This window comes from Moschus berezovskii, chromosome 9 (assembly GCF_049115385.1).
Source record: "Moschus berezovskii isolate FMDL1 chromosome 9, NW_MosBer_1.0, whole genome shotgun sequence".
Classification (NCBI taxonomy): Eukaryota; Metazoa; Chordata; class Mammalia; order Artiodactyla; family Moschidae; genus Moschus; species Moschus berezovskii.
Genome location: NC_142468.1, coordinates 36,399,465 through 36,427,356, shown reverse-complemented (window position 1 = coordinate 36,427,356; position 27,892 = coordinate 36,399,465). Strand labels below are relative to the sequence as shown.

The following is a 27,892-nucleotide window of genomic DNA, read 5'->3' as shown; positions in this document are numbered from 1 at the left end:
ACTTTCAGTTCAGTTCAGTTCAGTTCAGTCGCTCAGTCGTGTCCGACTCTTTGCGACCCCATGAATCACAGCACACCAGGCCTCTCTGTCCATCACCAACTCCCGTAGTTCACTCAAACTCATGTCCATCGAGTCGGTGATGCCATCCAGCCATCTCACTCTCTGTCGTCCCCGTCTCCTCCCACCCCCAATCCCTCCCAACATCAGACTCTTTTCCAGTGAGTCAACTCGTCGCATGAGGTAGCCAAAGTATTGGAGTTAGTCTCATTAAACTTGGCCTGCTTATTTATATAAGTTGAGCAAGAATAGCAATTGACCATAGAGGTTCTTTTGAATCTGCTTTGCCAGCGTATTTCATAAGGAATCTCTATGTTGAACTTTTAAATGGCTCTTGAGACCAGGAGGCCATGCCAAGAACATGCAATAAGACTTGTCTGTAACACTTATAGATTTGGATGAATTCCTCTCTTCTTGAGGTGCTCCAAATATCCCGAAGTACATGCATCTGCCAGGAACTGGCCTCCTTTACTCATCTATCTGGTAAGGCTGCTGGGATTCCTGCAAGCAAGGTACCAGGCTCTTTTTTCAAGGGGATTTACGGCTCCATAAAGTCAACTTTCATTCCTCGAAACTGTCTTGTCATATTTGATTGATGTTTCAGTCAAAACCATGGTAATATTTATAGCCAATGTTTTCAATTGTGTCTTCTTATAATAAAGAAATATAAAATCTGTATACAGATTTCTCAAGAGAAAGGTAAGGTGGTCTGGTATTACCATCTCTTTAAGAGTTTTCCACAGTCTGTTGTGATCCACACAGTCAAAACTTCGGCGTAGACAATAAAGAAGTAGTAGATGTTTTTCTGGAACTCTTGCATTTTTGATGATCCAACAGAAAAGGTAAAATGGTAGAAGTTTCCAAAGGAAAAGGAAAAACAATGATCCAAGGCAAAAGGTAGAGGGACAGATAGATTTCTAAAATTCTTTTGGAGGTACTGGAGCAAAAATGTTTAGTAATAACCTCTGTAGAATTTGGAAGCTTAAGTGGCAGAATATAACCTCACCTCCCCTCAACCTGTGCTGGGCAGTAGCCATTAACCAGTGTACTTCTCAGTTCAGTTCAGTTCAGTTCAGTCGCTCAGTCGTGTCAGACTTCTAGAGCACTTGAAATATGGGTAGTCTGAAAAACCATATTTAGAAACAAATGCTATTAAGTACAAAATACACACTGGATCTCAAAATTTAGTATTAAAAATGTAAATTATGTTATCAATAATTTATTTTATTTTCTTACTTTCTGACCAAGCCACACAGCATGTGAGATCCTAGTTCCCCAACCAGGGATTGAACCTGTGCCCCCGACAATGGAAGCAAGAATTCTTAACCACTGGACCACAGCAAAGTCCCTCATCGATCATTTTTTTATTGATTACATGTTGAAATGATCATATATTGGGTTGAATGAAATATACTATTAAAATTAATGGCACCTGTTTGATTTTTAATGTGGCTACTAGAAAAATTTAAATTATATAGGGAGCTTGAATCTGTGGCTCATGTGATATTTCTATTGAACAACTCTGTGCCAAGACAAAAGTTTTCCATACCTCAGGCATCCCCAGAGCCCTGCAAGATTTTTGCAATATCTGCTCTTTCTGGTGGTATTATTATTATGCATTTAATATTAACTCACATTTTTACTTAAAGTTATGTGTAAAGGAAGTTACATATCATGGGGCTAATATATTAGCTCAAATTGTTAATAAACATTAAGTAAATATATAACCCTTAAAATACAAAATGCCTGTGTCTCAGTGCACCTCTGAAATCATGTGATGCGGTAGTAACGGACCCAACTGCATTGGGAAACTCTGCCTGGACTGGGTAAGAGGAGTTTGGGGAGGGATTTCTCTGGATGGTAGGTGCATCCTCAACAGTGCTATTTCCAGCCACCTAAAGTCTGGCCACCAAGAGCTGCAGTCCTGGAGGGAGCAGAGTCAGATTACCACTCCAGTGGAGGAGGCATGAAGCGGCCTCCCTAAGGGTGATCCAGACAGCTTCGACAACAAGCGTCTCCGTGGCAACCAGGTGGCCTGAGTAACAAAGAGCTAGTTCTATTTTCCACATCCCCTCAAACCCCAACCCCAACCCTCTGTTCTGGTGTGGTCCTCCCAGAGAAGAGGGCCCCACCTTGACAAGGGGGAGCTGAAGTCAGATTAAATTTGATTTAGAAAACAATGTGATTTCTGCCTTCAGTATCGTGAAGGAAAATTCAAATCCCTTCCACACTTCTGCAATAGGGGTACTGTTTTCCTTATGTGTAGATAAAACTCAGATGGCCTAAGGGACCTCCAAGGTCATACAGCTAGCAAGTGACACCAGGCTGACTTCAACTTTGGAAGCTGGGCGATTCCCATCTGCTCCCATTTGGTCATCAAGGACACAAGAGAGATGTGATCCTACCCCCTACACGCATGAAATCTAATTGGGACCCAAAATATTTTCCCTTCATATTATCAGGAAAACATCAGGAAAAAACCTTCACCGGCAAACATACATCCAATTCAATTTCCATAAGCAAAATTTAAAGCTATGTTCAACATTCTTTTGGTTCCACAAAGTAGTTTATTGATGTTTATTTTAATATTTTCCTCTGACCACAAAGAAATAATCATTTGGCAGGTATGGTAAAAATAGTCCAGGATGAAGTCTGAAAGACCTGGATTCCAAATCTGATTTCTACCCTTTCCTGTGTGACCTCGGGGACATAATCTTTCTGGGCTGCAATCTCCTCATTTGCAAAAAGGGGAAAGTTGTTTTGAGAATTAGAAATAATGTATGCAAAGGACTTTGCAAAAGTACCCTAAGTAATCATTATTGTTAACATGGTAATTATAGTAAATAATCATTCCTTACTCCTCTTTGTCCTCAAAATCTTCCATCAGCTTTAACACAAAATAAGATCAAACCTTTTATCTTTCTAAGGAAATAAAAGAGCCTAAATGGTGTTTGTGTGCCTGCACCTGTCTATTAACTCAGTTAGTGTCATCATTTCCTGGGAATCAATATGATTATTTGCCCCTGGACATAGTTTCCCAGCAACACACATCTTGAGCCAATTCAGGTGAATTTCCTCTGTCATTATGGTCACCTGGCTCTTGCATCAAGTGGCTCCTTGAAACCTTCTATAAATATTAGAATTATGTTGGCTAGAGGGAAATGAGCAAAGGTTATGTTTATAAACCATCCTTCTTTTGGGATTTTACACTGAGCAAAGAGCCATCAGCTGAGGCCACTACAGTCTCTTTGAAAGTGGTTGGGTGGGTATTTTTGAGCCCAGCAAACAGAGCAGAAGAGATTTATTCCTAGGGTTTTCTGACTAGAAGGAAAGGAGTAATCCCTCAGTGAATCTTCAACAATTATTGTTGAGGATCAGGAGCGACCCAAAAAATAATCTGATTTTCCTGTACAAGGTCTACCCTGACATTTTCTCTCTTTTTCCACTGGGAACAGGCTGGCAAGTACATTTAAAGCAAAACAAAAGTCAAGTTATTGCTAAACCATTTAGCAAACAGTATATGAAGTTTCCATGTTTTAAGTGTAAATATTATTCACTTTAAATTCCCTTTATCTTTCGAAGTCTGATTTTTTTTAAAAAATTATGTTGCTTGAATCTCTGCAGGCAAGACATTTACTTTGATATTCACTAAGTAGATTTTGTGATTCTCAGCAAACATATTTTTAATAATGATGTATAGGTTTTTTTATTTGGAAAATAATGACAATTATTTTTGATAGGATTAAAATATTCCCTAATTTCACTACAGTGTTATCAATTTGCTATATTTCTTTTTAATAGTTTTCCTTTGTACAAATGGTTGTTTTATTTTACACTGTTATATTCCATTGGCAACCTGCTTTTTTCTTTTGCATGTTACAACAACATTTTCATAGCTATTTTAAAAAACTGGCTTACTACCCAGTTAATTTGATAAAATTTCCTCTTTCTCCTACTTTATCACTGACTATCACTCATGGACAATCATTTAAAAATAACCTTTGCCAGAGTCTTCAATTTGTACCATGTATAGATAAGTAAATTACTATTTGCTAGTAGTTTTTCTTATTCTGTACTTATACATAAAAATCTAAAGTATTCCATTAGATGTTATGGAAAAATATGAACGAACTTTTTAGTCAACCAAATACAAGCAATGTGATCTTGTGTAAATTATTTAACTTCTAAACTTAGCCTCTTTATCCATAAAATGGGGATCATAAGAGGAGCCAGTTCAAGAAGCTAGGAGATCAGGGCTCTCATATGCTAAGCAATCAACAAATGCTATTGATAAATATATACTTTAAACAAGATTCATTTCCAGTCAAAATAAATGGAAAAGGAGCAGTTGGACTTCTACTAACAGGTCAAATTAGGTTATGATCGTGCCCGGTGTATAGGGGGCATCTGAAGAAACGTAAGTAGTATAATCAGTGGATAATGTTACCTCCTGATCCAGCAGTGTTGAACTGGCAGCTCTGTCTCCAGCAGAGTCACAGACCACAGCATAGCGTCACCGCAGGTCCCTACTCTGGTCAGCTGGTGCCTCCAGCTAAGCCTACCAGCCCTGCTCCTCTCGCTGCCAAGCAAATCCTGAAGCTCCACCAGACAACACAGGATGCTTTCCTGCAAAGTGCAGAACCTGTTGTTTTACTTTAGCCTTCAATTGTCTGGATATTATTCCAAACACAATTTTGTAATTTGGAACCCGCATTTGGAATTTCCTGTAAACTATTCTTCAAAGATTCTGAAATGCCTTGTACGAAAAAGAGGAAGAAAAACTACCTGATTTTCAGTGTTTCTTAAAACATTTAAATATCATTTTAGAGTTAAAGAAAAATTTAAAAATAGCATAAAATTTCCCATGTGCCTTCTGCAAGATCCCCTGATTGCGAACATTTTACCATGCTTGCTCCTTCTTTCTCTCTTAGCTTTGAGTCACTCAATGCTATGTATGAGTTCAACACATTGTCTTTACAGCTACTTCCTTCATGTGAACTGAGATGTTCTCTGTGATATTTGTCCTACAATTTACTACTCAGTGTATGCTTTCAAAATATCTCTCTATAATATAGATAGAGAGACATTTTATAATTAATCAAGGTGATACACACCTATAGTCCAAAAACCAAATAGAAAAGATGACCTTATGATGTGGAAAGCCACAGGTCCACCCTCAGCTTTGCTCGTCAGAGGCAGTATCTTTTAAGCAATCCTTTTTGCTTTGGACTTTTCCAAACTTACACATCTCAAAACAATATACTTCTGCTGCTATTCCTTCTAATAACTTGGATATTTAGCTTTAACTTTGTACCACAAAAGAAAAATTTAACTCATTTACTCCTTCTTTCTCTTAGTAATATTACTCTTAATTATTATACTAGTCACCTCTGTATCTTCAATCAACATACTTAAGTCTCAGCTTCGGCTCCAGCCACCAAAGAATGCCAACTGCCCCCAGCTTGGTAAGCAGAGGATATTAAGCGAACTAATTCCTTACCCTCTTCCCTTCACCTAAAAGCTTTACCTTAACTTTTACATTGGTGATTTCCAACATTTTCATTCTGTTCTAGAAGCATCATTCAAATGTCCATAATCTGTCTATGAGTTCATCTTACAAGGTGGAAAACTGACAAGAATTTATGTTTCCATGATGATGTGACCAAGAAGCACGCTCAAGAGTCCTTCTCCACAAGGCCAGATCATGAGTGGAGAAGATTCCTGTGTCAAACCAAGGGGGATTCCACCTTTTACCTCCACCAAATCCCTGAATTGTATCTTTGTGATTTCCCAACTCCCGGCTGCTACCTGATCAGTCACTGTCCTGGCATCTGTGTTTTGTCTCTGGCTTACTCTTTCCTTCTCAGTCTCTGTGAACACGTAGGAACACCATCCCCTACCCTCTCACTTCCCTCAACCCCCTTCACCTCTACCCCCAGTACCAGAACTCGCTGCTTTGGTTTGCCCTAGGAAATCTGCTCACTTTCCTTAGAACAACCTTCCAATTTTATTACTTGCCAAGGATGAAACAAATTCAGATTTCGCACAAATTCTAGATTTCTGCCTTCTGTTGAAAAGTATAAGATTGGGTAACTCTGGGCTTGAATTCTGCAGCCATAGGCTAGGTGTCACCATACTAGCTTTCTTCCCTTTCTCTGTCTGAACCCAGTGGTAATGGGTTTTCAGTACATACTTACACTTGGTCTCCTTGGCTCCAGCCCCACATCTCACTCCTGCCCCAATTCAAAATCTCGCTCAGCTTCCCCAGAGCAGACTATGCCTCTTCTGGGCTACATAGCCCCTCCTTATATCTTCTCCCCTGTTATTTACTCAACAGGTGGTCCACAGACCAGAACAGCCTCAGTGACATCACCTAGGAGTTTTTCAGAGACACCAAACCTCTTACCCCACCCTAGATCTGAGCCCTAATCTGCAGTTTAATGAGATCTCCTATAGTGTGCCAATGAGGAAAAGAGTGGGCCTGGATTACAGTTTCCCTGCCTTGTTCATTGGGTGGCCTTCTCTTTTTCCTGTCCTCCTAAATGTACTGAATCCTCTCATGCACGGATGTCCCTCATTCCTTTCACTTCATCCTCAATTTTGTGGATCTGTTTATTTTTTTATTTTCACTTCTTTTCCATTATTTAATGAGATCTCTAGAAGCAAAGGAAAAAAAAATTGGGTGGTCAGTAATTCAGCAAGCAATTTGACAGTTTTCGGACACAGGTCTTAAAACACTGGAGTATTAGAAAATGTTACCATGCCCTCCTTTTGTTTTGTTTGCTTGGTTGGGTTTTACAGCTGTTCTCTCTGTAAGTACACAGATGTGAGAGGGGATGATGGATGGTTATGGCCTTGATGGGGCAGCTCCTTACATGGGAGTCTCCTGATGCTCTTTGGTTGCATAACTGAGCAAGGGGTTGTTTGCCTGCAGCGCCGGAAACCAAACAGATAGCAGGTGTTTGCAACAGGTAAGGGTTTATTGCAGTGTGCCAAACAAGTGAGTGGAGACAAGCCTCAGGTCTTTGAGTTAGGGGGGTCGTTTAATGGGAAGAACAAAGAAACTGGAGCTAAGTGTCATCTTGTGACATTTCTCTCCTTTCATTTTTTAAAAAAATTGAAGTATAGTTAACTTACAATGTTGTGTCAGTTTCAAGTATACAGCAAAGTGATTCAGTTATATATTATTTTTCAGATTCTTTTCCATTGTAGGTTACTGCAAGTTAGCAATTATAGTTTCCTGTGTATACAGTAGGTCGTATTGTTTATTCATTTTATATACAGTAATGTGTATATGTTAATCCTAAACTCCCAATTTATCCATTGGTAACCAAAGGTTATTGTTTTATGTCTGCGAGTCTATATTTGTTTTGTAAATAAGTTCATCCGTATCATTTTTTAGGACTCCACATATAAGTGATATCATACAATATTTGTCTTTCTCTTTTTTTGTGATATTTCTTAATCATAGCTTTGAGAGTCAGGATGCCTACAGTTCTGAGTCTCCGGTCTGGTGGTCCATGACCGGGTTGGGGGTGAGGGGGGGCGTTCTGCTAGCTCATCCTACCCTAGAGAAAATCCAAGTCTGTATGTCAGTGATAAGTTGACAATAGCCATTTTAGCATATTAACAATGTTATCAACAGCAGCAATTTTAGTCCCTTGACTCTGGTTTGATTATAAACTTCAGTCAGCATGGGATTGAGGTCAGAGGGGACAAGACAGGGAATAAAGTTCAGGATAGAGAGGTTAACCGTAAACTCCTCAGAGGAATTCGGTTTTAGGGGGACTTGGTTTCAGTTGATGACTTTACACCTGAGAAACTCAGAGACACTGCTGCCTGCAAGATACACTCGTCTTCCAGGCAGACTTACCACCCCATTCTGCCAGCAAATACCAGCACTACAAAAGCAAATTGGAAACTACAATAAAGACAAAGAGAATGGAACAGCTTAACAGAGTTGTGTAAAGCCATGTTTCTGTGTTGTTCTAAGAGTATTTTTATTTTTAGCATCACGACTGCTACTGTACATTTGTCCCAGCCAGTCATCCAAGTACTTGTGGAAATTAACTGCAATGTTATGAATGTTGCACAGATGGATGAACCAAAACTGATGAGAAAACAAACTGGTTCTGATCTTTTCACCATTTGGAGAATCTGAGTTTTATGTGACTGAAATAAATGTTTTCAGTGAGAAACTGCATCATGTAGGATTTCTTTTCCTGCCAGAAATCGAATACCCAACTAAAAGTGGCCTGAACCGGTGGGCTCTCTAAATGGCTGAATATTAGAATCACCTAGGAAACCTGACTCCTACCTGGTGAAATCCAGTTTCATTGGTCTGGGGTATGACTTGGGCATTCATTCTTGGGTATGAACGGGCATCATTCTCACATGCAGCCAAGAATGAGAACCACCTGCTTAAACAACGCAGATGCTTCCTGTTTCACTTAACCAGAATCCTGGAGGTGACATTGCAGGGATGGCTCGGGGACTCTATACTGTCATCAAGGGCTCAGCCTCTTCCCAACTCTCTCGTTAGTCATGCTCAGCATGTTGTCAGTGTCTGCCCTCCCAGACACAGATGGCTGCTGTCGCTCTGAGCATGAAGTGTTCAAACACAGCAGGGAAAGCGAAGCCAAAACCACCTCCTCCTCTTTGTCAGCGAGGAAGACTTTCTAAGAAGCTCACCTACCTCCACCCCAGGAGATTTCTCCTTATTTCATTGGCTAAAACACAGCCACTCAAAGACCAACTGCAGGCAAAGAAAAATGGCTTACTTCCATTGTTGCTGTTACAGAGCGAAATGAGGGTTCCATTAAACAAGTAAAAAGAGGGGAAAGCTTTTCGGTGGGCAACCAACAGTGTCTGTCCCTGTAACCTCATTATCCAAAGCGAGTTAGCAATAACTCATTAACCCATGGAATAACATCAGGCTCTGCTGGACCTGAAACTAGTTTTTAAATTTTCTTTTGGGGAAGTTCTAACTCTCTGTCTGGAGTACTATTTTATGACTTTTTCCTTCTTAGAGGTCTTCCCCAAAAATGAAGGGAATATAGAATTTTTTAAAATAAAATTTATTACCATATGGGCCACTGACACTTTTATAAATCTAAGATACATTATGGGATTTTACTGATCTTATTTTTCTTAGTTCATGTTTTGCCACTTCATCATTTAGGGAACTCTTATCATACACCAATTTATCCTAGCTATATTTTAAAAAGAATTAAGTTATACAAAAAATGGAAAATGATGAAATCACTTAAAAGATGATGCACTGTCTTTAAAAAATATATTATCCTGCAGTTTTCTTATCATAGTGCCCAAAGGATTGTCTTTATTTTCAAGAAGGAATAAAAGAAGACTTGGAGGGACTATCTTTATTATTTGCTTCAAGATTTCATAGAACAAGTTTAGAATTCAGAATTTTTCATTTTCCGTTCATAGTGGCAAATAAAAGGAAATTGATAGAGGAAGATGTTTCAAAGTTATTAGATGAATCAGAAGATAAATGCAAAGAGGCAGGGAGCACCACTCTTAGACTCTGTTAATGATGGCAAAATTGGTCAGGTTATGAGCTTTCAGATGAATATATTGTAGATGAGTCTTCTCAAAACTCAATAATCGATAAGTGACCTACATATTCCTAAGGACACAAAAGAAATGTGGTATTTTCATCCAGTTAGTCATTTGACAGGAAAAACGTCATGCAATATTTTGTGACAAGAACTTGGACCATCTTGTTTTGCCAAAATGATATATGATGATACTCTTTAATCTTTTTTATTGTTTGTGCGCCAATGTTTGAGTTGAAGGGGTTTACTATGTTCAAAGTCTTGTGAACATTTCAAATAAAGTTTTTTTTAATTACCACTTTATTCTGCAAATTAATCATAAAATGACTTCAAAATACTAATGAGCACTTTTCTTGGTATACTGATAACTATACAAATAAACTGGAGAAGGAAATGGCAACCCATTCCAGTACTCTTGCCTGGACAATCCCATGGACGGAGGAGCCTGGTAGGCTACAGTTCATGGGGTCATGAAGAGTTGGACACGACTGAGCAACTTCACTTTTACTTTTTACTCTCATGCATTGGAGAAGGAAATGGCAACCCACTCCAGTATTCTTGCCTGGAGAATCCCAGGGACAGAGGAGCCTGGTGGGCTGCTCTCTATGGGGTCGCACAAGGTCAGATACAACTGAAGCGACTTAGCAGCAGCAGCAGCAGCATACAAATAAACATTCAGGTTTTTCAGTTGTGAGCTCAGAATCCTTTATTAGTGTTGACAAGAAAAACATATTGATTATCTTGTTTAGGAGAGGCACTGTGCTAGGCTTTGACAACACACAAAAACCCATGTCTGCTCTTAAAGAGCTTATATCCCTGTCAGGGGTCAGGGACACGAATTCTTTTCCATTAGGTAGAGATGCCTCATTAAAGTTTTTCATTTCTGGTTGTAGGACATCCTCAGATATCCCCCCTCCCAGTGTTACTATCTTATAAAATGATATTAATAGAATATCAAAACTAAGAAATTGACACTGAAATAATCTGTAACACTTATTAAGATTTCACCAGCACAGACTTATTTGTGTGTGTGTACCTCTATGCAATCTTATCACAAGTCCTTGTGAAACCACCACCGTAATCAAGATACTCAATTGTACCATCACCTTAAGACTTGCTCTTGTCACTCCTATATAGCCACATCCCCCCCTCCCCATCTTTAACCCTGGCAACCACTAATATATTTTCTGTCTCTGTATTATTTCATGAATGTTGTATAAATGGAATCATGCAGTGGAATGACATCAAAATATCCTTTTGAGATTGGCTTTCAGTCAGCTCAAGTTTCTTGAATTGTTGCTTGTATCAGTAATTTGTTCCTTTTTATTACTGGGTAGTATGCCATGCATAGTATGAAAGTACGAGAGGTTATTTAGTCATTGAGGGACATGTGGGTAGTTACCAGTTTGGTGCTATTAAAAATAAAGCTGCTATGACAGTCATGTACAAGCTATTTCCCGTGCGAAAATAAGTCTTCATTTATGTGGGATAAGTGCTTAAAAGGGCAATTTGGGTCATGTAGTTAAGTTCCTTTTAGTTTTGAAAGGAACTATCAAACTATTTTCTCAAATGGGTGTACAATTTTCCATTCCCACCAGCAATCTGAGTGATCCCAGATTCTCTGCATCCTTACTTGCATTTGGTGTTATCATTATATTTCACTTTGCTGTTCTGATAGGTATGCTGTGAAATCTCACTATTGTTTCAATTTGTATTTCTCTAATAGCTAATGCTTTTGAACATCCTTTCATGTGTTTGCCTTCTGTATATCCTCTTAGGAAAAACGTTTCTTAGGAAAATGTGTATTTGTGTCTTCTGTTCATTTCTAATTGGATTACATTTGTCTTTAATGCTGAGTTTGCGAGTTCTTTATATATTCTTGATATGCCAAGCTACTATTTTTAATCAGCTGCTGTAACATTGGAGGGTGAAATGATGTCATGAAGTCTCTATCTCATTGAACCACATTAATACTCCTCCCTCTTTAGAAACACCAACTATATCAATTCCAAACCATCTGTCTTCAGAGAGGAACAACACTCTGTGGGAGCCAGTTTCCAACTTTCATTGAATACTTTATTTGCCATTAATCTGCTCTTCAGCATTCTTTAAGAATTAGAGCGCTACTCTTCATCCTTCTTTCTCTAGGGTTTCTGTTATCAGGGCCACAAAAGCATCTGAGATAATGATTACCCAACAACATCTGTTTGTTTTTAATTTTTTCCCCACTTGTTTGTTTTCACTAGAGAAGCAAAAGGGTTTTCCTCTGCTTATTTGTTTCTCTGCTTCCCCACAACTTTAGCTTTCCCCTGCTGTGGCTACAGCACGTGCTTTTACATACCTGTGAAGCTCGGTTCCTATGATTAACTGATTCTGCTTTGGTGTCCACATTCCAAATTTCAGGAAGAGAGATGGGATCACTGAACATTGAGGTCAGTTGTGCACTTCTGGTGCAGTGTGGCCTGGAGAAGTGATAGCAAGTGATAAGTGGCTATCCTTCTGGGGATGTGGCCTATGAGGTTCTCTGAGGAGATCTGAGCAGAAAATCGCTGTCATTTCTATTACAAGGACCACAGGGAACAGAATCATAGAGGTTAAGTGGTTCCCAGAGTCACATAGATCCAGTGGTAGAGGCAATATATAAATCCTAAGCCTACCAAGTTCCAAAAATTATACGGTATCGACTATGCCAGTCACTCCACCAACATGGTTCCTTCCCTTGAAAACCTGGGTCTCTTGGTGAGATCAACAAGTATCTACAATACAACACACATACAATCTGACAGAAAAATATACCTGGAGAAAACCGAGGAGAGAGTTCTAGTAAATGAAATACAATTTACAATTAAAAGAATAACAGCATTCTTCTCCTTTTAAAAAGTTTGGCATTAGTTTAAATTTATGCTTATATTACTACCCTCATTATAAGAATACATTAGTATGTTTTCAAGCTCTTGAGTGAAACAGTTCAGTAACATAAAAAGTTAATTCCAAAAAGTGTCAGAAAAAAACAGAATGGCACAAACACCTTTAAACAAGATACATGCTTTTATGCAAGACACTTTAATTTTGTCCTTTAATCAACATTAACTGACTTTCTAATGCTAGATCGATGTTATATTCTTGCAATCAAGTCAATGGGATAACTAGTATCTTTATAAACACAAAGTTGGATCTGGCTGACTAAAATTTTTACTTAGGATTTTTCTTCTATGTTCATGAATGAAATTTGTTTACAATTTTCCTTTTCAAAACGAATTTTGTCAGCTTTTGAAATCAAGGTTGATGACAGCCGCTATATCAATAATATATGGTTGTAACTTTTACTTGACTGTGATAGAGCTTGACTCTTAAATTCACCCAGCCAGGTGCTTTCTTTCAGAGAAGTATTTAAAATATAGACTAACTTTTTAAACTTGCTATAGAATATTTAGATTTTCTATTTCTTTGAGTCAGTTTTTTTTTCTTCCAGTTTTATTGAGATATAACTGATGAACAGTACTGTGTAAATTTAAGGTGTAAAACATAATGATTTGACTCACAGCATGGAGTAATTATCACAATAAGTTCAGTGAACATCTTATATAGTTTAGTGATCTTATGTAAGTTCAGTGATCATCTTATATAGATACAAAATAAATATTTTTCTTGTGATGAGAATTCAGGATTTACTGTCTTAACTTTCATATATCACATACAATAGTGTTAATCATATCATGTTGTGCACTGTTGTTGTTGTTCAGTTGCTAAATCATGTCCGACACTTTGAGATACATCCCTAGTACTTATCCTAGGGCTGGAAATTTGTATTAATGCCTTTTGACTATCTTCATCCAATTTCCCTCCCCTCTACCCCTGCCTCTGGAAACCACAAATCTGATTTCAAGTTTGTTTCGAAGTACAGCTGACTTGTAATACTGTTAGCTCCTGTTAACACAATGTACTGATTTGATATTTCTATAAATTTCCAAATGATCACATCTAGTTACAATATGTCACCAAAGATGTTACATAGTTATTGACTATATTCACGCTGAACATTTCATACCCAGGACTCATTTATTTTGCAATTGAAAGGTTTTTTTTTACATTAAAATTTTTAATTAAAAAATCCATTTATCTTTTTCTGTCACCTCAAATATCACCTCTTCTAATGAAGCAGACTTAATCCTCGCAAATGGGTGTGAGGGCATTTCCTTCTCATCCACTGATACACCTCTTTGCTGCTGCTGCTGCTGCTAAGTCGCTTCAGTCGTATTTTAGTCTTTTTTATAGAAACTTGTTCATCAGAATTTTCCACTTTGAAGTCATAAAGCTATTTAAAAGTCTTGAATTAGTCAGTATTCAACCAGAGAAACAGAACCAGGAGACATATATTGAAATTTATTGCAAGAATTGATTTAGATGATTGTGAAGGCTGGAAGGCGGGACTGAAACCCTAAATCATAGGGTAGACCTTAAGGAAAAGCAGCCTGAGAAACTCAGGCATGAGTGGAAGCTGCTTTCTACAGGTATGGTTTCTTCTCCCTCAGGGAAGTCTCAGTTCTGCTCTTAAGGCCTTTCAACTTACTGAATCCGACCCACACAGACTATCTAGGATAATCTATTAAAGTCAACTGATCATGAACTTTAAAACACTCTATAAACCTTCATAGCAACATATAGGTTAGTATTTGATTAAATAACAATGGTAGCCTAGTCAGTTGACACATAAAACTGAAAATCATAAGCCTCTTATTTTTACTTATTTTTGGCTGCGATGGGTCTTCTTTGCCTTGCATGGGTTTTCTCTAGTTGTGGCGAGCAGGGGCTACTTTTCGTTGTGGTGCACAGGCTTTCCATTGCAGTGGCCTCTCTTGTGGAGCACAGGCTCTAGGAGCGAGGGCTTCAGTAACTGCAGAATGCAGGCTCAGTAGTTGTGGCTCTCTGGCTCCAGAGCATGGGCGCAGTGGCCTATCAGCCTGGCCTGTGGAATCTTCCCAGACCAGGGATCAAACCAGTGTCCCCTGCATTGGCAGGTGGATGATTTTTTTTTTAATTTTAATTGGAGGCTAATTAGTTTACAATATTGTAGTGGTTTTGCCATACATTGACATGAATCAGTCATGGGTATACATGTGTTCCCCATCCTAAACCCCCATCCCACCTCCCTCCACATCCCATCCCTCAAGGTCATCCTTGTGCACCAGCCCTGAGCACCCTGTCTCATGCATTGAACCTGGACTGGCGATCCTTTTCACATATGATAATATACCTGTTTCAAAGCCATTCTCTCAAATCATCCCCCCCTCACCTTCTCCCAGAGTCCAAAAGACTGTTCTATACATGTGTCTCTTTTGCTGTCTCGCATATAGGGTCGTCGTTACCATCTTTCTAAATTCCATATATATGCATTAATGTACTGTATTGGTGTTTTTCTTTCTGGCTTACTTTACTCTGTATCAGTTCAGTTCAGTCGCTCAGTCGTGTCCGACTCTCCACTACCCCATGAATCACAGCACGCCAGGCCTCCCTGTCTATCACTAACTCCCGGAGTTCACTCAAACTCATGTCCACAGAGTCGGTGATGCCATCCAGCCATCTCATTCTCTGTCGTCCCCTTCTCCTCCCGCCCCCAACCTTTCCCAGCATCAGAGTCTTTTCCAGTGAGTCAACTCGCCGCATGAGGTGGCCAAAGTATTGCAGTTTCAGCTTTAGCATCAGTCCCTCCAATGAACATCCAGGATTGATCTCCTTTAGAATGGACTGGTTGGATCTCCTTGCAGTATAAGGGACTCTCAAGAGTCTTCTCCAACACCACAGTTAGGCTCCAATTTCATCCACCTCATTAGGACTGATTCGAATGCATTCTTTTTAATGGCTGAGTGGTTGCAGCCATGAAATTAAAAGACGCTTACTCCTTGGAAGGAAAATTATGACCAACCTTGATAGTATATTAAAAAGCAGAGACATTACTTTGCCAACAAAGGTCCGTCTAGTCAAGGCTATGGTTTTTCCCGTGGTCATGTATGGATGTGAGAGTTGGACTGTGAAGAAAGCTGATCGCCGAACAATTGATGCTTTTGAACTGTGGTGTTGGAGAAGACTCTTGAGAGTCCCTTGGACTGCAAGGAGATCCAACCAGTCCATTCTAAGGGAGATCAATCCTGGGTGTTCATTGGAAGGACTGATGCTAAAGCTGAAACTGCAATACTTTGGCCACCTCATGCGACGAGTTGACTCACTGGAAAAGACTCTGATGCTGGGAAAGGTTGGGGGCGGGAGGAGAAGGGGACGACAGAGAATGAGATGGCTGGATGGCAGCACCGACTCTGTAGACATGAGTTTGAGTGAACTCTGGGAGTTGGTGATGGACAGGGAGGCCTGGCGTGCTGTGATTCATGGGGTCGTGGAGAGTCGGACACGACTGAGCGACTGAACTGAACTGAACTGAATATTCCATTGTGCATATGTACCACAGCTTTCCTATCCATTCGTCTGCCAATGGACATCTAGGTTGCTTCCATGTCCTGGCCATTGTAAACAGTGCTGCAATGAACACTGGGGGTACACGTGTCTCTCAATTCTGGTTTCCTCGGTGTGTATGCCCAGAAGTGGGATTGCTGGGTCGTATTGCAGTTCTATTTCCAGTTTTTTAAGGAATCTCCACACTGTTCTCCATAGTGACTGTACTAGTTTGCATTCCCACCAACAGTGTAGGAGGGTATATAAGTATACAAAACACTATAATGTGCCAGGTAAGTGCTTTTACCTCATTTAATTCTCTTAATAACCTTTAAATTATGTATTATTAATATACCCATTTTACAGGTGAATGGACAAAGGCTACCACTTGCCCAAGGTTTTTTAGCTGGTAGGTATTACAGTAAGCCTTTGAACCCAGGTAGTCTGTATGGCTTTGAAATCTGTGCTCCTAACCTCTGTGTTACAATGCCTCTCAATACCATCTCCTAAATAAAGAATCAGAAATGCTCTTTCCCAACCTTAATCATGAGACAAGGAATATCCTTTGGCTACTACACATCTAAAATTTCAACATATTTTGTCCCTTCCAACCTAAAACTACCCTCAATTTTGAATCACTTGATTTTATTACTATCCTCCTACCCCAGAGTACCCCTGTACTGTCTCTCATAAAGTGGCTCATTTGTATTAAGCTCTGCTTAGAATACTAACCAAAAAAAATGTATGAACTACTTAATTAAATCTTTGTTCAAAACAAAAGAGGAATTAAACACTTCCTCACTCTTCAATTACTCTCTTATCAAGGCTTCAAAGATTTGCTCAATAAAGCACTGCTGATGCTGATAACCAGAGTAGTTTACCAGGAGCATATGCTGGGATTCAATATTATCAAAATAGTATCTTCAATATCTCTGTGTGTTTAATGTGTAACAGGATGAGGGTGAAGAGGCTTGCATAATTCAGTGAAGCTATGAGCCATGCTGTACAGGGCTACCCAAGATGGACAGGTCACAGTGAAAAGTTCTGACAAAACATGGTCCCCTGAAGGAGGAAATGGCAGCCCACTCCAGTATTCTTCCCACAAGAACCTCATGGACAGTATGAAAAGGCAAAAAGATGTGACACCAGAAGATAAGCTCCCCAGGTCAGAAGGTGTCCAAAGAAGCTTAAGTTGACCAGTTGTATGAAAACCTACAAGACCTTCTAGAACTAACACAAAAAAATATGTCCTTTTCATCACAGGGGATAGGAATGCAAAAGTAGGAAATCAAGAGATACCCAGAGTAACAGGCAAGTTTGGCCTTGGGAGTACAAAATGAAGCACAGCAAAGGCTAAGAGTTTTGTCAACAGAACACGCTGGTCACAGCAAACACTCTTTTCCAACAACCCAACAGACGACTCTACACAGATATCACCAGATGGTCAATACCGAAATTCGGTGGCTCAGATGGTAAAAAATCTGTCTGCAATGTGGGAGACCTGGGCTAGATTCCCTGGGTCAGCAAGATCCCCTGGAGAAGGAAATGGCAACCCACTCTGGCCTGGAGAATTCCATGGACAGAGAAGCTTGGTGGGCTATACAGTCCACAGGGTCACAAAAAGTCAGACATGACTGAGCAACAAACACTTTCACTTTCTTTCATATTCTTTGCAGCCAAAGATGGAGAAGCTCCACACAGTCAGCAAAAACAAGACCTGGAGCTGACTATGGCTCAGATCCTGAGCACCTCACTGCAAAATTCAGGCTCAAATTGAAGAAAGTATGGAAACCCACTAGGCCAATCAGGTATGACCTAAATCAAATTCCTTATGATTTATACAGTGGAGGTGATGAACAGATTCAAGGGATTCGATTTGGTAAACAGAGTGCCTGAAGTACTATGGATGGAGGTTTGTACACTGTTACAAATAAGCTTCCCTACAATGCGGGAGACCCAGGTTCAATCTCTGGGTCAGGAAGCTCTCCTGGAGAAGGAAATGGCAACCCACTCCAGTATTCTTGCCTGGAAAATCCCATGGATGGAGGAACCTGGTAGGCTACAGTCCATGAGGTCGCAGAGTCGGATAAGACTGAGCGACTTCACTTTCACTTCACTCTGTAACACTGTACAGAAGGCAGTGACCAAAACCATCCCAAAGAAAAAGAAATGCAAGAAGGCAAAGTGGTTGTCTGAGGAGGCTTTACAAATAGCTGAGCAAAGAAGAGAAGCCAAAGGCAAGAGAGAAAGGGAAAGATATACCTAACCGAATGCAGAGTTCTTCCAGAGAATAGCAAGGAGAGATAAGAAGGCCTTCTTAAATGAACAATGCAAAGAAATACAGGAAAACAATAGAATGGGAAAGACCAGAGATCTCTTCAAGAAAATTGGAGATAACAAGGAAACATTTCATGCAAGGATGAACACAATAAAGGAAAGAAACAGGAAGAACCTCACAGAAGCAGAAGAGATCAAGGGGTGGCAAGAATACACAGAAGAACTGTACCAAAAAGATAACCACAATGGTGTGGTCACTCACCTATAGCGGATATCCTAGAGTGTGAAGTCAAGTGAGACTTAAGAAACATGACTATGAACAAAGCTAGTGTGGAGATGATGGAATTCCAGCTGAGCTATTTAAAATCCTAAAAGGGCTGCACTCAATGTCCACAAATATGGAAAACCCAGCAGTAGCCACAGAATTGGAAAAGGTCAGTTTTCATTCCAATCCCGAAGAAAGGCAATACTGACCAAACTGCACTCATTTCACATGTTAGCACAGTTATGCTCAAAATCCTTTAAGACGGGTTTCAGCAGTATGTGAACTGAGAACTTTTAGATATATAAGCTAGGTTCAGAAAAGGCAGAGGAACCATATATCAAATTGCTTGCCAACATTCGTTATATCACAGAGAAAGCTGGTGAGTTCCATAAAAACATCTACTTCCGCCTTACTAACTACATTAAAGCCTTGACTATGTGGATCACAACCAACTGTGGAAAAATTCTTAAAGACAGGGAGTACCAGACCACCGTACCTATCTCCTGAGAAGCCAGTATGTGGGTCAAGAAGCAACAGTTAGAACCTTATGTGGAACAACTGACTGGTTCAAAATTGGGAAATAAGTACAACAAGGCTGTATACTGTCACCCTGCTTATTTAACTTCTATGCAGAGTTCAGTTCAGTTCAGTCGCTTAGTCGTGTCCGACTCTCCGCGACCCCATGAATCACAGCACGCCAGGCCTCCCTGTCCACTACCAACTCCCGGAGTACACTCAAACTCATGTCCACAGAGTCAGTGATGCCATCCAGCCATCTCATTCTCTGTCGTCCCCGTCCCCTCCCGCCCCCAACCTGTCCCAGCATCAGAGTCTTTTCCAGTGAGTCAACTCGTCGCATGAGGTGGCCAAAGTATTGCAGTTTCAGCTTTAGCATCAGTCCTTCCAATGAACACCCAGGATTGATCTCCTTTAGAATGGACTGGTTGGGTCTCCTTGCAGTCCAGGGGACTCTCAAGAGTCTTCTCCAACACCACAGTTCAAAAGCATCAATTGTTCGGCGATCAGCTTTCTTCACAGTCCAACTCTCACATCCATACATGACCATGGGAAAAACCATAGCCTTGACTAGATGGACCTTTGTTGGCAAAGTAATGTCTCTGCTTTTTAATATTCTATCTAGGTTGGTCATAACTTTCCTTCCAAGGAGTAAGTGTCTTTTAATTTCATGGCTGCAATCAGCATCTGCAGTGATTTTGGAGCCCAAAAAAATAAAGTCTGACACTGTTTCCCCATCTATTTCCCATGAAGTGATGGGACCAGATGCCGTGATCCTTGTTTTCTGAATGTTGAGCTTCAAGCCAACCTTTTCACTCTCCTCTTTCACTTTCATCAAGAGGCTTTTGAGTTCCTCTTCACTTTCTGCCATAAGGGTAGTGTCATCTGCATATCTGAGGTTATTGATATTTCTCCCAGCAATCTTGATTCCAGCCTGTGCTTCTTCCAGCCCAGCGTTCCTCATGATGTACTCTGCACAGAAGTTAAATAAGCAAGGTGACAATATACAGCCTTGACATACTCCTTTTCCTATTTGGAACCAGTCTGTTGTTCCATGTCCAGTTCTGACTGTTGCTTCCTGACCTGCATACAGGTTTCTCAAGAGGCAGGTCAGGTGGTCTGGGATTCCCATCTCTTTCAGAATGTTCCACAGTTTATTGTGATCCACACAGTCAAAGACTTTGGCATAGTCAATGAAGCAGAAATAGATGTTTTTCTGGAACTTTCTTGCTTTCTCCATGATCCAGCAGATGTTGGCAATTTGATCTCTGGTGCCTCTGCCTTTTCTAAAACCTGCCTGAACATCTGGGGGTTCACGGTTCACATATTGCTGAAGTCTGGCTTGGAGAATTTTGAGCATGATTTTACTAGCGTGTGAGGTGAGTGCAATTGTGCGGTAGTTTGAGCATTCTTTGGCATTGCCTTTCTTTGGGATTGGAATGAAGACTGATCTTTTCCAGTCCTGTGGCCACTGCTGAGTTTTCCAAATTTGCTGGCATATTGAGTGCAGCACTTTCACAGCATCATCTTTCAAGATTTGAAATAGCTCAACTGGAATTCCATCACCTCCACTAGCTTTGTTCATAGTGATGCTCTCTAAGGCCCACTTGACTTCACATTCCAACATGTCCAGCTCTAGGTCAGTGAACACGTTATCGTGACTATCTTGGTCGTGAAGATCTTTTTTGTACAGTTCTTCTGTGTATTCTTGCCACCTCTTATATCTTCTGCTTCTGTTAGGTCCATACCATTTCTGTCCTTTATTGAGCCGATCTTTGCATGAAATGTTCCCTTGGAATCTAGAGTACATCATACAAAATGCCAGGCTGAATGAATCACCAACTGAAATCAAGCTTGCCAGGAGAAATATCAACCTCAGATTTGCCGATGATACCACTCTAATGACAGAAAGTGAAGAGGAACTAAAGAGTCTCTAGATGAGGGTGAAAGAGAAGAGTGAAAAAGTTGGCTTAAAACTCAATATTCAAAACACTAAAATCATAGCATCTGGTCCCATCACGTCATAGCAAACAGAAAGGGGAAAAGTGGAAGCAATGACAGACTTTTTTTCCTTGGGCTCAAAAATCACTCCAAACCATGGGTGCAACCAAGAAGTTAAAAGACACTTGCTCCTTGAAAGAAAAGCTATGACAAACCTAGACAACATATTAAAAAGCAGAGACATCACTTTGCTGACAAAGGCTGGTATAGTCAAAGCTATGGTTTTTCCAGTAGTCATGTATGGAAGTGAAAGCTGCGCCATACGGAAGGCTGAGCACCAAAGAATTGATGCTTTCAAACTGTGGTGATGGAGAAGACTCTTGGGAGTCCCTTGGACTGCAATGAGATCAAACCAGTCAATCCTAAAAGAAATCAACCCTGAATATTCATTGGGAGGACTGATGCTGAAGCTGACACTCCAATACTTTGGCCACCTGATGTGAAGAGCCAACTCATTGGAAAAGACCCTGATGCTGAGAAAGATTGAAGGCAGGAGGAGAAGGGGATGACAGATGATGAGATGGTTAGACAGCATCTCAACCTCTGGACATGAATTTGAGCAAACTTTGGGAGATAGGGGAGGACAAAGGAGACTGATGTGCTGCAGTCCATGGGGTCGCAGAGTCGGAGGTGACTTAGCAACTGAACAACAAAAACAAGATGGGGGTAGTGAAAATTATGGTAATAAACATAAAATATATTTTCTAGGAACACTTCCATTTCATGGAAATACAATGTGAAGACCATATTAAGCTAAATATGAAAATGTAAAAGTTTTATTTTTTAAAAAACAGGCAATACAAACAGCTAAAAGTAATATATGAAGGAATTTCCAAAACAAAGGTCTCATCTACAAAATTATTTACATGTTTAGGGCGCATATGAAAAAAAATATGGTCCCCTGGGTCCAGTATAGACATAAGAGCAGTCTATAGTAACACACTTTGGAAGAGGACTTCTGTAGTACTTGCCAATATGTGATATTTACCAAACAAGGAATGCTCTAGAAGGTGTTTAATGCTCAGAGGTTTTAAGACCTTGGCTTTGATAATTCTGAAGATAAGAAACAAAATCAATCCAGCCTGCAATGCAACATGACAGTGGCCTCCAGCCAGTGGCCACAGTCATGCTTCTGAATGGCCCTCCATTTGGGGGCAGAGCAATCTGCAGATGATAGCTTTTACAGATGCCCCACTACCTATGCCAATATAATTACTGGATTATCTTACAAAGACAAACAGCAATCTTTAAGCTCTTTCAAAAATACTTAAGAGTTTCCTACAGATTTTTTTAAAGGTCTAGATTCATCAAACATCCATTACCTTCCTAAGTTCTAAATTTACCTCTTTACTCTATTCCTGCTTAAATGCAAAAGCTGATAGTTTCTGATTTGTAGAAAGATCTAAAGGTTTTTGCTTTTTAGGTAAATTCAAATTCTTCGTTTTTTCTTCCTGGTTTTCAGCTTCCTGACTTTCATCGACTGCACGTTTTCGCTTCTTTTCTTCAGCTCCATCACTTGCAGTTCCTCCTTTGGCCTTGGCAGTCCATGCCTTTGTAAAAATATTCAAAGAGAAAAGATTTTTAGGAAATAACAAATAAATAGGAAGGAAATGATTTCTTTACTTTTACAGGAAACATTATGCAGTAAAGCAGCATAATTAGCACTTGAATTGTGAAGCTAATCATTAAGGGTTCTCATTTTTTAAAAAAATAAATTGCTGCTTTTCGGCCAGAACCGCCATCTTCCAGGAATTCGCTAAAATGACCAACACAAAGGGAAAGAGGAGGGGCGCCCGCTCCATGTTCTCTAGGCCTTTTAGAAAACATGGAGCTGTTCCTTTGGCCACATACATGCGAATCTACAAGAAGGGCGATATTGTAGATATCAAGGGAATGGGTACTGTTCAAACAGGAATGCCCCACAAATGTTACCACGGCAAAATGGGGAAAGTTTACAATGTTACCCAGCATGTTGTTGGCATCATTGTAAACAAACAAGTTAAGGGCAAGATTCTTGCCAGGAGAATTAATGTGTGTATTGAGCATATTAAGCACTCTAAGAGCTGAGATAGCTTCCTGAAATGTGTGAAGGAAAATGATCAGAAAAAGAAGGAAGCCAAAGAGAAAGGGACTTGGGTTCAGCTGAAGCACCAGCCTGCTCCACCCAGAGAAGCACACTTTGTGAGGACCAACGGAAAGGAACTCCAACTGTTGGAGCCCATTCCCTAAAGACCTGGACTGTAAAAAAAAAAAATTGCTTTTTGCAGGGCACAGTAAAAATTTTACATTCTAACTATAATATTTCAATCTAAACGGCTTGTATGTAACCATATTAAGAGCAAAACACTATAACTGCAGGTACTGTTTAAAAAAGAAACGTTTTATTTTGAGATTATTACAGATTCAGTTGTATCAGAGATTCCATGCAGTTGTAGGAAATAATACAGAAAGCCCCTGTGTCCCCTTTACTCAGTTTCCCTCAATGGGCTGCATCTTGCAAAACTACAGCTAGGATACTGACATCGATAAAACCCCCTTCTTATTTCAACTCATTTGTGTGTGTATGTATGTAATTCTACTGTAGGCTGTGTATTTACCACCACATTCAGGATACAGAACAGTTCCACAAGCACGAGTATCCCTCATGTTGCCCTGCCCTGTTCCTCTCCCAGGCCCCATCCCCTGGCAATGAGTACTCTGATTTTCACCTCCATCACTTTGTCACATCAGAAATATTATATACGGTATATGTTCTTTTGGGATTGGTTTCTATTCACTAAGCGAGAACCTAACAGGGTTCACTCATTCATTTCTTAAACCTCTTTTAATCTCTAACAGTTCCTCCTCCTCCTACTTTATTTTCCTTCCCAGTCATTATTGTTGAAAAGGGTACATGTGACCTGTAGAATTTTTCACATTAACAGACTGGATTTAAAAAATGTTTTAAGGTTTACACTAAAAATACTGATTACACTTTAAGTATTCAAAAACACGACCACAAGTTTTGCCACGTCTCTTCCTCTTTTCCTGCATAAGCTGACAGTTTCAGCTTACGGTCTTATTCATTCAGATGCCATTTAATACTTTAGAATTTTTATCCTTTCATAAGTGCTCACAAAAAATGAGAAACACAAAGATGCTAATGAGATTCTAAAGAAGGTTAGAGGTAGTTAGACTAGTTTCTAGTTTCCTCATTTTGCAATACCTTTATTTGTAAAACCAATTTATCAAGGTAAGTATCTATGTCACAAGGTACCCACTGCTGCACCCTTGTCATCCCTGGGGAAGGTAAGTCTGAGATTTGATACAACATACATATTCCTTCCCCGTGTAAAAGAAAGCCACTCCAAGGAAATGGCAACCCACTCCAGTGTTCTTGCCTGGAGAATCCCAGGGACGGGGGAGCCTGGTGGGCTTCCATCTATGGGATCACACAGAGTTGGACACGACTGAAGTGACTTAGCAGCAGCAGCAGCAGCCTTTTTCTACATGGCAGAGAATGACCTAAGAAGCAACAGGTACAAGTCACCTGTCCTAATTTCCACAGGAAAGGCTAGAACAGAACACCGACTGTTTCCTCCCAAAGCAGTATTCTCATTTAGTATTCAATTTGTAAGTAAATAGTATTTTAAGAAATTCTGCTAAAGCAGTTGTCCAAAAATGTGAATTTAATTTCAGTTTTACTTACTAATTTTATTTGATTCTGACTTAAAAGCAATGTACTTTTTCTTGGGCTATTCCCCTAACTTACAATATGCAGAAACTTACACAGATGTAAGTAGTTAATCTGTATATACTAACAAAAAATTAACCATCAACACTAAATAATTATTATATAGATGTAGATGTCAAAACTGACATTTTGTTTGTTGCATCTCCTCTCTTCCGAGAGTTTAAGTGTATTCAATTTTAAAACACAGAAAAAAAGCATTTTCTGTAAGAATTTTTAAAAGCCAGGAATTCACTAAAGTCTCAATCTCAGTACAATTATTCTTACCTTCCTTTCTTCAGTTGACAGTACTTTAAATCGAACCATTCCTTCTTTTATTATGTCTGCTTCATCTGAAAAGTCAGGATTGTCAGACAAAATATTACTTCTGTTTTCTTCCAGCCACATCTGGAACCCGGTCTTAGGCCTGAAATAGCAATTATGCAAAAAAAATTTTATACTTAAGACAGTTCTGGAGTGCTTTATGATTTTTCAGGTTAGTAATTAACCATTAGTCTTTGCATACCTATATATAATGTAAGACAGACACAATTAATTACACTTGTTAATATTCATAATTACATATTACCTAGAACTGCCTAGAGACAGCAGGAATAATGAGTTGAAAGAAATCCTTTGTAAGATCAATTCAAAGCTATTATGCACATTTATATTTTCCAAGCACAGCACCTGTGAACTCTTTAATGAATATTGACAGGCTCAAGGTCTCCAATCTTCCTTAGCCCCTCTAGTCCAATAAAACCCTTCCATGAATTCTTGGTAGCTTTTCTCCATTCTCTAAACCAGCTATTTGAAATCTTCATGATTCCTCTCAAGCTCCTTTCTCCTGCTAGCACAGCTGACCTGGGAGCCTGGGTCAGTTCTTGTACCATTATGTAAAGCATGGACACAGCATTAATGTCAATGTTACTAGATTTCAGTTCTGACACAAAATGTTTTTTAGGTCACACCCAAGGCTATGGTTTTTCCCGTGGTCATGTATGGATGTGAGAGTTGGACTGTGAAGGAAGCTGATCGCCGAAGAATTGATGCTTGTGAACTGTGGAGTTGGAGAAGACTCTTGAGAGTCCCTTGGACTGCAAGGAGATCCAACCAGTCCATTCTAAAGGAGATCGATCCTGGGTGTTCATTGGAAGGACTGATGCGAAAGCTGAAACTCCAATACTTTGGCCACCTCATGCGACGAGTTGACTCACTGGAAAAGACTCTAATGCTGGGAAAGGTTGGGGGCGGGAGGAGAAGGGGACGACAGAGAATGAGATGGCTGGATGGCATCACCGACTCTGTGGACATGAGTTTGAGTGAACTCCAGGAGTTGGTGATGGACAGGGTGGCCTGGCGTGCTGTGATTCATGGGGTCGCGGAGAGTCGGACATGACTGAGCGACTGAACTGAAGCAATGGACTCGGAGAAGGCAATGGCACTCCACTCCAGTACTCTTGCCTGGAAAATCCCATGGATGGAGGAGCCTGGTAGGCTGCAGTCCATGGGGTCGCTAAGATTCGGACACGACTGAGCGAGTTCACTTTCACTTTTCACTTTCATGCACTGGAGAAGGAGATGGCATCATGGGGTTGCAAAGAGTCAGACATGACTGAGCAACTGAACTGAACATGAAATACCGGTTACATGAGATACATAAAGTTAAAAATGAAATGGTGGGACTTTTCTGGTGGTCCAGTGGCTAAAGATCCTCCTATCAATACAGGGGATTCAGATTCAATCCCTGCTCAGGGAAGATTCCACATGCTGCCAGACAACTGCAACTACTGAGCCCACCCACGCACTGCAACCGCTAAAGTGCACACGCTCTAGAGCCCACTGCAACAAGAGAAGCCACTGCAATGAGAAGCCCGTGCACCACCACAAAGACCCAGTGCAGCTGAAAGTAAATAAACTTAAAAAATGAAATGGTAACTTTTTCAATATAGCTGATGTATTTCAAATAAATCTAGCATACAAGAGAACAAGAAATCTGGTAACATAATGAGTTGGTGGACAAACAGGGACTCTCATATTGCTGGGGGTGTATAAAATGATACAAACATCCACGCAGAGCAATTTTGCAGTATCTTTCAAAATTGTAAGTGTACATTAGCTTGAACCATACAGGAATCCATCTTACAGCTATATGTATATAATATTCATATAAAGTTTTTAATTATACTACTATTTGTACCAGCAAAAGACCAGCAATGACTTTTTGTCCACTTTCAGAGAACTAAATAAATTATGGTACAGCCATTCAATGAATGTAAAAAGATTAAAGAAACTCTTCACGTAATAATAAGAAATGATCTGCAAAACCTGCTCTTAAGTGAAAAAAATAAGGCACAGAACAATGTGCATACTATCATTTCTGTAAACTAAAAAAAAATGCATAGAATAATTCTAGAAGGCTACAGAAGAAATCTGTGCAGTGAGTATTTGTGCACAGGGAACTGAGTGGATAGGAAAAAGATTTACTCTTCATCACACATCTTTTTGTATCTTTTGACTGTGTTTTTCAATAGTATAGTTACATGGGAGAAACAAACAAATGAAAAAATGAACTAATTAAAAAATATTGTATCCCAGTAAAATGTGTCCACAATTTAAAACACAGTTTATCAAAGCATACTTTAATAAGTAATGTAAATAAATACTAATCAATATTTGTGGCTTCTCTAAAATTACAAGATTTCAGAATGCCCACTACCTGTGCCAATGTATTATTTATATTAATGAATAATAGGGCCACTAATTTTGTATTGCTACTTCTATGTGCCTTTTATTGGAATATTGCATCTTGAGAATACTAAATTTTTCTACGTACTGACCTTTGGTTTTCAGTGTTTTGAGGACACACAGCTGGGATTTCAGATGATGAATTTTTAGGATTTTCTTCTTTTACTTCCTCAGTCCTGTCAGTTTGGGAAGTTCTTTTCTGGAAAAAGGATGCTGCAGATGCCTGTGAAAACAACATGTGAATACTGCAACAAAACCTAGCATGATTCTATACATTACAAGCAAATTTGGAAAAAT

The 27,892-nt window shown here is 39.7% G+C and overlaps 1 protein-coding gene, 1 long non-coding RNA gene and 1 pseudogene across 4 annotated transcripts in view; 2 read left to right on the top strand and 1 right to left on the bottom strand.

Moving 5' to 3' along the window:
* The first annotated feature begins 352 nt into the window (after positions 1 to 352).
* Positions 353 to 26,066, top strand: LOC148776433 (uncharacterized). Its single transcript, XR_016038185.1, has 3 exons — positions 353 to 540; positions 17,756 to 17,887; positions 25,812 to 26,066. It is a non-coding gene; the product is annotated as an uncharacterized LOC148776433 (long non-coding RNA).
* WDHD1 (WD repeat and HMG-box DNA binding protein 1) overlaps positions 21,899 to 27,892 on the bottom strand; it is a 57,836-nt gene continuing 51,842 nt past the window's right edge. For all 3 annotated transcript variants that reach the window (XM_055436397.2, XM_055436398.2, XM_055436400.2), the window contains 3 exons: positions 27,688 to 27,818; positions 25,136 to 25,274; positions 21,899 to 22,688 (listed from right to left, as the gene is read on the bottom strand). In XM_055436397.2, the coding sequence (XP_055292372.2) occupies positions 22,491 to 22,688; positions 25,136 to 25,274; positions 27,688 to 27,818 (468 nt within the window). In that variant the 3' untranslated portion in view covers positions 21,899 to 22,490. The remainder of the gene's footprint in view (positions 22,689 to 25,135; positions 25,275 to 27,687; positions 27,819 to 27,892) is intronic.
* Positions 22,704 to 23,413, top strand: LOC129562915 (large ribosomal subunit protein eL21 pseudogene; annotated as a pseudogene).